Below are 16,068 nucleotides of genomic sequence, written 5' to 3' on the forward strand. Positions count from 1 at the left end.
GTACGAAAGGCAAAATATTGACTGGGGAATGTGGCTCAGTGGTTTTGCTGCCTGCTGCCCAAGTGCAAGAACCTGAGTTCGATCCCCGGTACCAAAAGAAAAAAACCAAACCAAACCAAACAACAACAAAACAAAAGGCAAAATATTAATAGTAGTTATCTCTGGCTGTTCTACTATTTCTGAATACATGTGTCTACAAGGGGGAAAATTGAGGATTCCGGGTTTTAAGCTTTCTCAAAAAACATGGCACAGTGAGTTACAAGTGTTCATCTTTACCAGAAAAGATTAACAGTCTGTTCTGGATATAAGCAAAAAGAAAACAAGGCTTTAAAAAAATGACCTGGAGTTCGATGGCAGTTTATTTACAGACTATCAAATACAGCCTTTAAAAAAAGGTCATATTAATACATTAAACAGTTACAAGACTTTACTAAAAGTTCTTGCAAAAAAGTACACCAGCTTTACAATAAGTAACTGAGAAAAAACTTAAAGGGGGATTCTCTATTTACTACAGAGCATAATTTGAATACAATCAGAACTAGAAAATTCTTTTCACTAGTCAAGGAAGACTCACAAAATTTGTTAGTCTATGTAATTCAAAGGGCAAGTCATTTCCATTATGTTCAAAAGCTTGCTTTCCCCATCCTCAACTAGTTCCCATGGTAGATTATTAATAGCTCATTTTTAATAAAAGAAACAATGAAGAAAATTGTCTGGAGAAGTCTTTGGTAAATGACAAACCATTACTCCCACTAGAAAGACATTTGAAATTACAAACTCTCAAAAGACTGAAAAGCAAACTACTTTTGCAGGCCTACTGATACAAGTCCTTGTATAAATAGCCTATTTCTATGAAAATTTTTATCAAATTCTCCAGTATTTAATTATTGTCTTAAACAAAACTTTTTGTTGTTGTTGTTTTTGGTGCGAGGGATGGAACCCCAAGGCTTGCTAGGAATGTTGTACCACGGAGCCACACCTCCAGCCTCAGGAACTTCTTTTAAAGTACTATTGAAAGTTGGGCAGAGATAATCTCAGCTAGTAGGCAGGCTGAGGCAGAGGCAGGAGGACCAGAAGTCTGAGGCCAGCCTGGGCAAGTTAGGGTGATGCTGTCCCAAAATAAAAACTAAAAAGGGTTGGGGATGTAGCTAAGTGGCAGAGCATCCCTGGGTTCAGTCCCAGGATGGAAGGAAGAGAGTGAAGGAGGGAGGGAAGAACTGTTTGAAGCCAGTATAGCCAATTTACTGAGACCCTGTCTCAAAAATTTAAAAATTTAAAAGGGCTGCTGGATCACCAGTACCACAGGAAAATAACCAATGCAGTATGTGAAATGAACAGTTCCTACACACTATTAATTTTCGAAATATTTTATTTTATTTTTCTGAATTAAAAGAAACTTTGTCTTAAGCTTTTTAAAAGCTACTAGCGTTAAACTATTAGTCTGGTATTCTACATTTAAAAATTTAACTTTACTGTAACACTGGTCAGGTTAATGCAATTTTACCATTAAGCTAGATAATGAGCCAGGAACAAACACTGGAAATACAGTTGTCCTAAAAAAGGTCCTGTGATCCTTGTAAGCCTCATCTTTATTAGCTGCATAGTGAGGAGACTAACTACATTACGCTTTTATGTTATTGGTACATCCTGTTCAGGCTGTTTAAAATACCAAAACCATTATCCAAGGGAATCACTAAACATGTATGCAAAATTTGTATTTAGCTTTACTAAAGCCTAGGGCTAAAATAAATCAAAATTGGATTGAGCTTGGGCTGGGGATTTAGCTCAGTGGTTCCGCTGCCTGCCTCGCAAGTGCAAGGTCCCGAGTTCAATCCCCAGTACCAAAAAAAAAAAAAATGGATTGAGCTTATAGAAAATTACACTAAAATCTTAACTCACAAGTACCAGTTACATGAGTTCAGAAGCATTTAACCCATATCCTTTTCGTTTTTCTTGAGTAATCATGGTATTTCTTACAAATTGTCTATCACAAATCAGCCAAATTCAACTTAAAAATTTTCATCACTGAATTTGTTGTTCTATTTCTTCTAAAAACCTTATTTCCTATTCAAGTTTCAGTTTAAAATTTTACAGATACTCAAATTTCCATCCTTATGCACACTTAAGTATAATTTGGATACAGCTGGGAGTAGCAGATACCACTAGCTTCTCCAGACATTTTTAAAACTTTGCTGCCAGCCTACTAGATAATTTAACACCATTCCTGTTTACTGATGTATCCCAAGGACTAAAATAGTACCTGGCACATGGTAGGCAGTGAATATATCATTGCTGACAGCAATGAAACACTGAATTACAGCTAAAGTAATTCACATTCCACAAATTATTTGAATCAGTAACCCCTTTAGTTTAAAATTTCAAATCCCCAACAGATAATGGATTGAAGATTTGGGAACCACACACAGTTACATGCAGAACTTGCTGTGTCAGGAAATACAAAATGGAATTTCACATGGGAGACGATAAATATTTTCTCCATTACATAGGTCAATCTTTTCTAATTTCATCTTCTTACTTGCAATCTCACTTACCTGCTTCTTTCCAAAAAAAAATTAAGCAGTATTTTATGCTCTTCAGATTTCATTAAAAAATACTCAGTGATTACTGTAGTTATTATAAGCTAAAGAATTTGTGATTTCCCAACCCTCTTTTTATTAATCCAATTCACTGAATTAAATATCATGGAAGCCTGCATTAAGATTTTTTTACTACCATATTTCATCAATTTTAAGACATATTCTTTAATACAATACCGTTGAATATAAGATTATTTTACAATTGATAGACTTTGAGCATTGTATTATGGTTTAACAGGCAACACTTTTTTCTTCTAAGTGGTACATAAAATATTAATATGGCTCACAAACAATGCTGTCTTTAGGATAGAAGGTATAGTTCAAATTCTTCATTTCAAAGCCAACAATCTGTTGTCCCACTCTCCCAACATAAATACATAACTGAAGTGCTTAATTAGAAAAACTATCCAAACACAGTTCACTTTTATATAAAATATTTAATTTTTAAAACACAGGCTATTCATGTCACATAAATATTTTTAAATTTAGGTTAGCTGCTTATGATCAGCAGAATTATCAAGTGTGACTATTAAGAATAACTTAGATACTGTCACTTATAAGAAAGTCTAAAGCTCTACAACTCACCATATTAAAATTTCAGAGACTTGAATACTGTAGCTATTTTGCTAAATTTCAAAATATTTCTTCACTTCTTGTAGTTTTATTATAAGTTGTTAGTACTCAAATAAAAACAAAATAATTTTTCCATTCATTTCTTTCTCCCCCAAACAAAACATTACATCAAAAAATAAAATGGCCAACTAACATCAACTCATTTTATACTACTAAAGTGGTAACTTAGGCATCTTAACATATTCTTACTGTTACCAAACTGTAATGTCTACCATATCCTGTTTTGAAGTGCAAGTTCACAAATCAGAGAAACAGAAAGCACGGGGTTAACTGGCTCTTAGACCTGGAGCAATCTTCATTCTCTAACAGCTATTCCAGTTTAAGACTCCAATAAAAAAGTAAGTTACCAGAACAGTTAAAGCAAAGTGGTTAATTGGCACAATTTTAAATTTGCAAAGCCTATTTTTTCACTTAGTGATGATGGATATACTGGTTAATTGCCTTTGGTTCCTTTCCAGAATATTATAATTGTGTGTGTGTGTATACACGTACATAAAACTTGAAACTTGACAATATTACAGTTTAAATAAAGGTTATTCCAATTTCATTACTTTTAATGAAAGAAAAAGTCTGGCAAAAGCCATAATAAACTTTATAGAAGGGAAGAAAAGTAAAAGGTTTTGTTTTCTTTCTGCTTGCTTCAATAAATTCAATCTAGGCAATGTTTCTAGTTAACAAGTTGGCTTTTTCTTAAAATGGCAATTGAAAAACTTAAATACTGTGTTTGCCACCCCTCCTCCCATAAAGTTTAATGAATTTATGTAAAATCTGTTCCTAATTCTTGCTTCTGAACTCCTGTCCTCCAAATGGAAACAGAGACAATGTGGCAGCCTAAAACACTACTCTAAAATTCTCATGTAGCTACTACTTTCAACCATTAAATGAAAAAACATTTTAGAACTTCTCAGAAGTGACAGAAGATACTGGCTACAGTTCTACTCCCTTTCTTTGCTCTCACTCCCCTAACAGGAGAAGGCAGTAATAAAAGTTAACACAGCCCAAAGACAGGCAGGAAAGGTGAAAGTCTAACAGGCAGAGGGAATGGACCTAACAGGAACTGAACAGGCAGCCCCTAAAAACTTGAGAGCCTCCTACCTCTTCAATACAATGCATTGATTCCCTTTAAAAGATAAATGGGTGTAAACTGCTTTTTCAGACTTTAAGCTTACCTGTTAAGGCACTTACTTAGCCCTCCCCACCCCACCCATATTTTTCATATAAAACCCACTATTTCATTTGAATGCATTTTGCTAGGCTATGGTAATCATAAAACAAAACAAAAATAACATTGACCATTTTTTTTATAAAACTGTTGCATCAAGAGAAAGGTTGTGTTTTATTTTCTGAAATGAGCACAAAGTACACCTTTCACAATAACACTGAAAGCAGGTGCAAAGACTGACAGTGACCTTTGACTAAAGGTAGCTTTGTAAAAAGAAAAATACCAAATAAATCAGTGCCCTTTCTGATTGTTGTAAAACTGGAGGGGGGCAGGGAAGGGTTGTTTGTTACATAAAAGTTGGTCCAAACTTACAAAAAAAGCACAAATGTGCATAGTTCAGAAGATTTGCAAGAGGGCCATAAAAAGCTTATGTCCCTAAGATTAGCATCCACTTAAAACTGCAAGAATACAAAATAAAATTGTTAACTAGAATTTGTGAAGATGTACAATCAATAGATCTAATTTTAAGAACAGCATGAATTTAAGCAAAGTTTTTCTTTTTTTTAAACTATTGTATGCAAGACCCTTTTCCACATAAAAATAAAGCTGTTGTTGAATTAATATTATTCAAGTCTCTTGGATTACTGCCTTAAATTGCAGCTAGAAAGTCTTTCCAGATAAAAATGATGTGCCTGAGGAAAAACAGATATTCAATATGGTAACCCTCTGCCTCGACCTCTGCCAGCTGATGTGCCGATGTGTCCCCTGTATCCTTGTGAATATCCAGGGCCTTGGGCAGGGGAAGTCCAGGTCTGCCCATGCATGAGGCTTGGGCCGCCTGGATTTTCCTGTAAATTACCACCATAGTTATAGTTGTGCATCTTTGCTGGCAAAGGATGAGTACTCTCTGGCCCTGTGGAAGGGTCACTGCTGTTTGCCAGGACTGCAATAGGACCATGGCTATATTCAAATCTGTGGTCCTTGTCTCCACTGAACAACATGGGACCGGCATTGAGGTAAATGTCTCCATATCCAGCTACAGAACTAGGAAATGACTCAGAAAAGGCAGAAGGCTGAGGTGGACCACCAGAATGAGATGAAGCAGTACTGTAGTTATCCAAAGACGGAATATCTGAGTTTCCAATGAAGCTACGTCGTTCCAATGGTGCAGCAGAACTACTTCCTAGACCATCACTGCTAACATAAGGAGCAGAGGAGAAAGATGATGTTCCAAAGCTGTCCTTGTAGTCTGAAGTAGGCACGTAAGTGTCTCCTGCTGAATAATCAATACCACCTTCTCGTTTGGGCTCCTCCTGGGGCTGATGCTGAGCAAGCAGCTGTAACAGGGCTGCTTTCACTCCAGCATGAGGGTCAGTTAATGAAGAACTAGTAGTAGGTACATGCTGGTTTTCTGTCCGATAATCCAGATCTTCCTCGGTGACTGGTGGTGGTTCAGGAGGCTCCGGAGGTCGTTGATCAGGAGGCAAAATCCGAGGTCGCTCTGGTTCTGGTGTTAGCTCCAATCTCCTCCTATCTTGGTGCTGGATGAGGTCATCTTGCCCTAAGTGAAAAAAAAGCAAAACAGAGTCAAAAGCTACCATGGAAAAACTAAATATTCAAAATAGTAAATGTTTCCTATGGAGTGGTCCCAAAAATGATTAGATGTTTTCATTCTGGAAAAATATTAAATGAAAAGGGAAAATGTTTCCAAGTGCTAATGTCACCTGCTACCTGAAATATTTTGTTGTATTTGGCTTTTCGAAGTTATTTCACATATTCCTATTTATTGCTTGAGGTACAAAAGTCACCATATACATTATATTTATGCCTTGGTTAAGAATCCTTTTGTATTTGGAATAAAAGATTATTTCTGAATCATAGGTTTGTCTTAGAAAAATCTATGGCATTCATAATGCATTATATCACACGTGGATAAGTTGTTAAAAGAATCTGTTCCTGGTAAATAGACTAGGAAACCCACCTAATACCAGTGACCTGAGCATTTTTGAGACATGGCCTAGCCCACTGAAGAAAAAACAGCATGAATCCAGTCCTGAGAGTAACCCAGTAGCCACACACTCACCCGATACTGGTGTGCCAGGTTCTGGAGGTGGCCTGAGTTGTAATGATGCATCATGTCCCGAACCATTTTCCCTCTCTTCTAGTAGCACATCTTTCTGCTTTGACTGCTGAGCCTTTATTAACTGAGTCAACAGAACTGCAAATGCACTCTGCACAGCCGCCTGGGCAGCATCAGTCTCCACTTTAGGCTGGACAGTCTGAGAAGAAGGCTGAATTCCTCCCAATGGTTTCGAAGACTCCTGCTGTGGTGTTGATGGATCTGTCTGTTTTTCACCTGTTGCCAAAATTCCAGCAGGAAGGTTTATTTTATTTAGTTGCTGTTGAGTCTCAGAGTTTACCTTAATGTTCAACACTTGGACAAAATCAGCCATATTAATACTTGTTTTAGACTGTAGTAGGTTTAGTAGAATTGCCAATTCACTGTGGTTTAACTGCTGTCCAGGGCCTGTTATTACTAAAGACAAAATGTGTATTAATTAGAACTGCCACAATTCACAGGTCTTCCCACCCTCCAAAATGGCTTCATGCTACTATATTAAAATGTATGTTTGGGCCGGGGATTTAGCTCAGTGGTTCTGCCACCTGCCTCACAAGCACAAGGACCCAAGTTCAATCCCTGGTACCAAAAAAAAAAAAATGTATGTTTGAGGGTGTTTCAGAAACACTAAGAGGGTGCTCAGTCAAGTTCACTGTCATAACATTTAAGATGAAACTACAATATAAATCAAGATGAAAAAAACTGCAGTCAGTTTTGAATAGGTTATCTTTAGAGGTAAATACTTTAAAAGGCAAATGAAGGGCCAGGGATTTAGCTCAGTGATTCTACCACCTGCCCTGCAAGCACAAGGACCCAAGTTCGATCCCTGGTACCAAAAAAAAAGGAAACTCAAAATTATTACCAGAACCCACACACCAGGAAATATCATATTATGATACGCAAATGAATAATGATGATGACAGCTAACAGAGTGTCATATTACTAAGAATTTTATACCTTTTATGCTTTACAACCATCTTACAAGGCAGGCTCTATATTTAGAGCCTTTTTTATTTTTTATTTTCTATTTTTATTGAAGAAGAAATTTACCTAAAGAAACTAAACAACTCGCCCAGGGTCTCATTCTGTAAGTGGGAGAAGAGAGACCTGAGCTCTAATTCCAGAATCTGGGCTCTTTTCTATACCCTACTGCTACTCTAAACGAAAGAAAATCTACCCTCTGCTGTAAATTGAAAGTAGAATATTTTACAGACTGATCAACATATGTGTTTTAGTATATGTGCTGCTGAAGCAAGCACAGGATCTGTGTTTTTAATTGAATTTTTTTAAGTTACTATGGGTAAACTAGGAAAGCCTACAGAGCATATATACATACATATATACATATATATATATATATGTATATATGTATATATGTATATATATATGAATGACAGGATTAACTGCCAAGTAAAACAGACTTGTTTTCCCAACTTTCAGTTTAGCTGGGGAAGGTTAATATGGGTTCTTGTGCACTTATATATACCGGCAATGTATATATACATTTGTGAATCCTATATACCACCAATGCTTAATATTATTATATACAGTAAGTGATAAGATGGTGCCATAAGCAATTCCAATAATCCAGATGACAGACTAACAAGAGAACTCTAAGATGAAAAAGTATTAATGCTATTCATATTGCTGTATTTTTACATTTATATATTTTAGATACTTTTTATTACTTCTTAATAATACTTTTAGGTTAATTCAAAACAAACTTTTCCAAGTTCTTCTTATGATCTGCAATAAGAAACCATGTTTATTTGCTATATACCAAGAGGCATTTTTCCTTTATATTTTTCTACTAGCAAAAATAGTCTTCATGTGAACTCAGGGCAATATTCTTTAACAGAAAAGGAAGAGGGGAAAAAAGGAAGGAAAAAAACCAAACCTCTCTAATAAAAATTAGGAGGTAAAATAAGACCTAAGTAACAATCACTAAATGAGCCTAGACAGGGAAATCCATCTTTTATCTGATAAAATAGAGTAAAATAACTAGCTTGTATTAGGTTTACTCCTAGTCTCCTGATAGTCTTGTTATATAACAACCACAACCTGGGATAACTGACCACACCATCCAAATTTCCTCTCAAAACCTCTTTTAGCAGTAGATGGTTTGCAAAACATGTAACATAAACACAAATTAGGAAAACTTATATTCTCTTTTGCCTTTGCCCAAATTTTACACATTTGTTATCTTACTGAACATGACAGCTAGTAGCCCTCAGTAAGAGTACTTCTGAACAACAAAAAAACCATTGCTTTCATTTCTTTTAAAAGTCTGAGGTACTTTTTTTTTTTTTTTGGTACGGGGGATCGAACTTGGTACCTTGCACTTGCGAGGCAGGTGGCAGAACCACTGAGCTAAATCCCCGGCCCCTGAGGTACTTTAAATATGTAGTCTACTTAAGGTCACGGATAAGCTTGTGCATTAATGGCAATCTTTCTCAGCTAATCTATTCTATATTTACACTCAATGACCACAACCTCAATCTCAGCCACAGGTCTATTTTAATCATCTGACTGATCAACATTTACTCATCTCCTAGTAAGTGTTAGTGTATTTTCCATGTTTAATACATCACTACCTTCACTCTCACACCCACGAATGCATACATGCACACTCTCACATTTTCTAGCTATCTCTGTCTTCATAAAAATTCCAAAAATGAAGCTGAAGGGCTGGGGATTTAGCTCAGTGGTTCTGTCGCTTGCCTTGCAAGCGCAAGGGCCCGAGTTCGATCCCTGGCACCAAAAAAAAAAAACCACACACACAAAAATGAAGCTGAAGATGTTTCTGGATTCCTCAGGCAAAATGAGGAACTGAATTTTATTTTTTGCAAGTTGCTGACTAAATGGAGACAATTTTAATATTTCTGACAAAACTGAAGAGGCTAACTTCTCATAAAGCAGGTCACTCTTATTTGAGCCAGAAACAATAAGGTTTACCAAAACAACTGAATATAAAAAAAATCCTTCTTTATCGTATTTTATTTCTGGCCCAAATGATCAGATTTCAATCTCTGAAATCTGATATAACAGGGGAATTATCATTAAGAGTGACCTGAGGACATTACAAGTGGCATGAAAGAGCTTCCATGATGATTTTTGGCTGTCTTTCTTATCTTCTTCCTACTCCTTAAGCATCCACAGACACCAAGTGCTGAGCCTCCCCAAGAATAGTATTAATAAAAGATGTAGCCACTCCTGCACTAGGGGAAAAAGGAAAAAGAAAATCTGACCAATCACCAATCACAGGTAATTTGATGCCTCTTTCAAAATTATCTTACCTTGAGATTGTTTAAAATTGGGGTGCCATTAGCAATGCAATTTCTATGCTGGCACAAAAAATAAAGAAACGTCAAGTTTCATGAATAAACCCTAATTTTCATCTTTCAGCCACAAGATGCTTTGGCAGTAGAGCAATGTAACCAACATTAGCCACAAAACAACGTGAAGAAAACCAACCCACAGAAGCATTACTGACCAGGTGCTACATTCGAGTTGCCCTGAGATTTTAGCTGTGTAGCTGGCAGCACACCTTGTGGTGTATTAGTTCTGCTGTCGTCCAAACCCAGAGACAAGTCCTTTCTGGGAGCCTTAATTGTGGAAACATCATCAGTCATGCCCATCTGCTTCTGTCTTCTTCGCTTTTTACTCCACAACTCATGACAATCTTGCCATAAAGGAAGGCTGAAAAAATATGTAAGTACAGAGTTGTGAACGACATTTTAAAAAAATATTCTAAAGTTACAATATAGAACCAGAGCCATCACTGTCCCCTAAGTCATTGTTGAAGACTCCATATACAGATTCTGTAAAACTCCTTAAAAAAACAATCATCCTTGATGGCCCACCATCTTCAGCTTTACCTTTGCAGATGGACTATTTTTCTTTGGCTTCTGAATAACTGATAAATTATGAATGACAAATATATATTCATTAAAGCAGGCTAGCATTATCCTTGGTGCAAACTTTTAAAGGCAATTCTTAATAAATACACTATACATTGAACAGGAAGGAGGCAGAAATATGCCTTTGCAGAAACTAGATACACGAACAATAAAGGAGTAAAAGCTAGAATATAACAATTTATGAAAAACTTTATAATAAATCTTTTTATGTTTTAGTAACCTCTTATTTGCTTCTATAACCAAATGCTCTGACTTCAAATTGAAGCTACAGGTGAGTTTCAAAAATAGGTACTCGAGGCACAGAGAGGCTCATCAGTTACCAACAAAATTCTGAATAACTAGTTAACTATAAAAGTCACCCACAATTCTGAAACAATTCTATCTTAATGTAATTTCACAAAAGCAGTAACATTACAGAATGACTTCTGCTTAAAGAAAGACATAAATATTTGATTTTTAAATGTTTTCTTCATACTGAAAAAAAAAAAAAAAAAAAAACCTATGGATTTTTGTGTATCTATTTTAAAGAACACTGAGGCTTGGAAAGGTTAATAAAATTGCCCAGAATACCTATAAATTCCTTTAAGCAACCCCACCTGACGATATCTACCCAAAGTCCTCAACCTGGATGTTTACCTTGAAGGGTACACATCCTTGAGACTTTCCAAAGGGTACACCTAGAATTGGTTTAAGGGAATTTCCATATCCACATATCCTCTTTTCTAAGACTGAACTTTTGAGAATGGCCTGCATGTTCAGGCAAGTTCTTTCACACCTCCTCTTTCACAATTATTGTTACCTCGTGTTATAAAGGCATACGCAACAGTATGATTGAACCTTAGCAATATTAGTTTAAAAAGGCCATTTCCAAAAGATTACAAACAGTATTGACACCCTTTTATAAAATTAAAAACTAAAAATTTTAAAATATAACTTTTTATGAAAGTACGTACAGATGGCAACAAAAAAGTATATACCAAAACTTAAAAACAAAAAAAGGGGACAATGGTTACCTTAAGTGGAAGAAGGGTGAGGTGACAAGTGGGTGAGAGGAGGGGTTATGATATGATTAAAGTAGGTTATTTTCAAAGTTCTAGCTTTTGGTTGGTAGGTTCATGGCTGCTTATTACCATTATTTAAAATGACTATCAAAGTAATTAAAATAAACAAAAGAGAGCCATGCATGGACCAATGATGAGTGACATGAGGATTATGATTAAACCAAGTCTATGCACCTGAGGTCTGAAAACAAAACAAAAGCATACCTCTTAGCCATCTTACTATGGTGCATTGCCTCAGCGTGTATAAACCTCCTGGAGTGACAAACAAAGGGACAATTTGAAATATTGATATTGGGAAGCTTTAAGGCATCATAAACCCTCCAAAGACATTCCTTTCTGTGTATGTGCATGTGCTTTGTATGATGTGGGGGTTAGACTCTCTTAGCATACTCTAAAGTCACATATACTGTAGTACTACAGAGTAGGGTAAAGGAAGCAATTTCACTTCTTCCATCCTGATGGCCAAGAAATGCAGTGGTCTTGTGGGAGAGTCTCATGAGAGCAGAGCAGAGATCCATAAAAAGGGCTTTTATTCCCTCCCACAGCAGAAAGTTAAAGACATTTTTTATGGATTACCTCAACATTCATCTCTAGAAAGACAGAACACTAGCCTACAAATAACTAACACAGTACAGGTTAGTGATACTGATTCTTTCAGAGACCAGGAATGTTTTCCTGACAACCAAAGCTGATGTGCTTCCTTGAAGGTTCAAATACCAGCTCAGCCACTTATTTGCTGTGTTTTGTTAGGCAAGTAACTTGACCCCTGTGCCTGTTTCCTTATCTTTGAAAATGTAGAGCTGGGAGATGTGGTGCACACCCGTAATCATAGTTCCCAGGAGGTTGAGGCAAAGGATTGCTTTGAGTTTGAGGCCAGTCTGGCCTATCTAGTCAGTTCAACGACTGCCTTAACTACAAAGAGAGACTGTCTCAAGAAACCAAAATACTACAATAAAATGAATTAACAATACTACCTATCTCATACAGATAGAGGTAAAATGTTAACATAAGCACTTGGACAATGCTTCTCACACTATATTCATGTTTGATATCATTGTCATCATTCAGTAAGGTAGCTGAAAACTGTTTTCCATCAAGTCACATCATGAAATATTTATGCTAATGACAAATGATGTTTCACTTTATAAACTGTTTAATGCTTTTTATACTGTGGTGAATATAAAAACAAAACTATGGGCTAGCTGCCAACCTAATTCACTTTTTAGCTACATATACTTTATTTTTTCCTTAAATACATCAGAAATATTTGACAGATGTTTAAATACATTTAACAAAGCTACTTTGGATATTTAATATTCCTGTCATTTGATTTTTTTACAAAAGTGATCAAAAGAATTTGATACATACATTTTCCAGAGGGACATCCTGTCTTCATGATCCTTACTACACTACCTCAAAAAAGACTTATACTTTTAGCTATTCTAATATCCTATTACAACATAATGAGATGTCATATGTTACTGATATAGCTTTTCATTTAAATGTTTTTGTTTGGTTAGTTTCTATTCGATTGGTTCTAATTTTTTTAAGAGGTGTTAGGAACTGATCCCAGGGCCTTGCAATATTCTAGGCAAGGACTCTACCACTGAGCTACATCCCAACTCTTATTTAAACTGACTCAACATCATTGTAATTTCGACCTGACTGCTTTAGTAATGCATGTAACAGGGTAAATTCTATAAAATGTTACTGGTTTACAGAAGGTTCCGCAAATGTGCATTTCTGTTTTTAACGGAAAAATGCAGTCAGGTGTGCTCTAATAAAAATTAAGTCTTATGTGATTTCTTTGACATTAATTGCAGAGTTTATAAGAAAAAGCTGTAAGTATTAGAAAAAGTCATTTAATAAGCACTGGTAAAGCCATTGAAAAACATGAATGATTAATGAGTGGATAAGAAATTCTTATGCAAATCACATGGTTTCTAATACTTCAATGTCAAGAAAATGGAAAAGTTTTAAGTTGACATATGAAAAGTCATTAAAATCATTTCTGATTAAAAAAAACTTCTGTTACATAACGTGGAAAGAATTCAAAGTGATTAACTATGACAATACTCCTTCTACTCTAAAATACTTATTTACAAGGTAAATAAAATGAAAAAGTACAGCTAGGGAAATAGCTCAGTGGTAAAGCATTTGCTACCTAGCATGCACGTGGCCCTGGATTCAGTCCAAACTACTATAAAAATAAAACAGACAGATAAAATTACAATTAATGTGAAAGTATGTCTTATTCTAAAATAAGTACTATTGAAATAAGTATACCAATTACTTGTGGGGAAAAAAAATCTCAGCCCTATCACTTTCATTTGATTTCATTTCCAACAAAATTTACCATTTTTCTTTTTGGGGGGGGGGTACTGGGGATCGAACTCGGGACCTTGCACTTGCAAGGCAGGCAGCGGAACCACTGAGCTAAATCCCCGGCCCTTGTTTTTTTTTTTTATTTGATTGAAATATGTACTATTCATAAAATATTATAGTACAATCACAAGAAATATTTTAAATATCCTTGTCTTAAAGAAGCATAACAGGGTAATTAAAATATATTACATTAGAATAAAAACTTGTAAGAGTAATAATAGAAGTTCAACATGAAAAGATTTGAAATTCACTGAAAAGTATACCTTCTGCAAACTACTTAAAACCTTTGATTTAAAAAAATTTAATTATCAACTGAAAATATGCTTCATACAGTTTTACCAGAATTCTTTCACGAAGACCAACTAAACCAAATGATTAAAAATAGCAGTACCAATAATGGAACAATATAATATTACATTCCTCTTAATGTAATACAATAGATGCACACATCACCATGAAGGTAGTGTTCTTGCCCTAAAAACAAAATTAATCTAATTCTGATTACAAGACAGCAATCAAATCTAGACCGTATGATGTTTTACCAAACAAATCACTTGGATGTTTCAAAAAATGTCCACATTATAAAAGCCCTCCCCAAGGAGGGATTTAAAGGCTGAAGAAACATGCCAACTAATTATAATGTTTTTATATTACGAAAGTCTATAAAGTTATTGAACCATTGGGGAAAGCTGAATATAGACTACTAGCTATCAATGTGAAATTTCTTATGCTTTACAAAAGTCCAATAAATATGTGAAGTTCTAGTTTCTACAGATATAGAATGGAATACTTATAAAAGTGTCACTTTCATAAGACAGTATTCAACCACTTCAGGGAAAACGTTGATATACAGTGATAGCACAAATATGTCCACATATTAACTGAATCTAGATAAAGAAATTCTCATTGTACTATTCTGTGTGTGTTTTGGTAGAGTTAAAACTTTTCCAAATCGAAAGTTTAAAAAAAAAATCTCTGTACTACAGGCTAATCTTTAAGACTACTGAAACAACCAATTCAGTGAATGATTCAAGTTCAATATGTCAGATCCTTTCTGCCTTTTAAAGCACTCCATAAAGGCCACCCATATTCAGTTCAGCAAGATCTTATTTAAGCCTGATTACAACAGCTTCACAGAAATGAGAAGCCCAATCTAACTGTTAAGTGAAAGAGCCAGGATTTGAACTCTAAAGCCCATTTATTCATACAAAATGTGCTAATATTATCATACAAAAACACTGGATTATAGGAATAGCCTATTAAAAATGGTATTCAGAAAGCTAGGCAAGCATTCTACCACTGGGCTACACCCCCATCCAATAGGCTTGCTTTTAATGATGTTCCTCATCATGTTAAAAATTACTAATACCTACAAAGTATTCTCCCTTCCCTCTCCCCAAATCAAGTCCTGGAGAAATCATAGGAGTCTTAAGAAAGTGAGGGTGCATGAACCCAGCTATTCTGATTCTCAAACTATGTAATTTTTACCCCATCAGACAATAACTCATTCCATACATACATACATTAATATTCTTTAATTCATAAGAGATGTGTATTCTTGGGCAAGTTTCTTAACCTCTTTGAGCCTGTTTCCTCCTCTGTAAAATGGTGGTAATAATAATACCTACCTTAGAGGATTATAAAGGTTAATTTAGGGCCAGGGATTTAGCTCAGTGGTGCAGCGCCTGCCTCACAAGCGCAAGTCCTGAGTTCAATCCCCAGTACCAAAACAAACAAAAAACAGATTTAACACATGAAAAAATTTTACCGAGCACTCAAAATTTTAGCTAAAGTAATACTAGTGGTAAAAGTAACAGCAGTAATTTTTTTTAAAGACTTGAAATATGCTTTTACTAATCCTATGGTTAGCTCAACATTAAAGCAAGCATCTGCATTCTAGATGTTCAAATTACATCTACCTTTTGTTTCTTTTGACCTAACCAGGCGTGGGATATTGTCTGATCACTATATACACGTTCATCAAAAATGTCCAGATTCTGCATACATGGGATCTAACCAAAAGTCACTTACTCTGGTGGAGGCATTTTTGAGGGTTCGACATCTCGTAGGAACTCACACTGAAGAGCCTGCTCAGCAGTGCAGCGCTTACTAGGATCCAAGGCGAGCATGTAATCAAATAAGTCTAGTGCAGCTGCAGGAATGCTATCATGAGAGGATCACAAAAGTCATA

The 16,068-nt window shown here is 35.5% G+C and overlaps 1 protein-coding gene across 8 annotated transcripts in view; it reads right to left on the reverse strand.

Annotated features, from left to right (window-relative positions):
• Window positions 1-4,547: 4,547 nt before the first annotated feature.
• Window positions 4,548-16,068, reverse strand: part of Cdk13 (cyclin dependent kinase 13) — a 98,068-nt gene continuing 86,547 nt past the window's right edge. The window contains exons 11-15 of one of the 8 annotated variants that reach the window (XM_087195810.1): window positions 15,909-16,040; window positions 11,697-11,744; window positions 10,059-10,210; window positions 6,476-6,928; window positions 4,548-5,953 (exon numbers count right to left, since the gene is read on the reverse strand). In XM_087195810.1, coding sequence (XP_087051936.1) covers window positions 5,103-5,953; window positions 6,476-6,928; window positions 10,059-10,210; window positions 11,697-11,744; window positions 15,909-16,040 — 1,636 coding nt within the window. In that variant the 3' untranslated portion in view covers window positions 4,548-5,102. Of the gene's footprint in view, window positions 5,954-6,475; window positions 6,929-10,004; window positions 10,211-11,696; window positions 11,745-15,908; window positions 16,041-16,068 lie in introns of all 8 variants that reach the window. The other 7 variants (XM_087195814.1, XM_087195812.1, XM_087195808.1 and 4 more) reach the window with 7 other exon arrangements.

This window comes from Heterocephalus glaber, unplaced genomic scaffold (assembly GCF_053883595.1).
Source record: "Heterocephalus glaber isolate CG9 unplaced genomic scaffold, H.glaber_assembly_v1.0 deba00001610, whole genome shotgun sequence".
Classification (NCBI taxonomy): Eukaryota; Metazoa; Chordata; class Mammalia; order Rodentia; family Bathyergidae; genus Heterocephalus; species Heterocephalus glaber.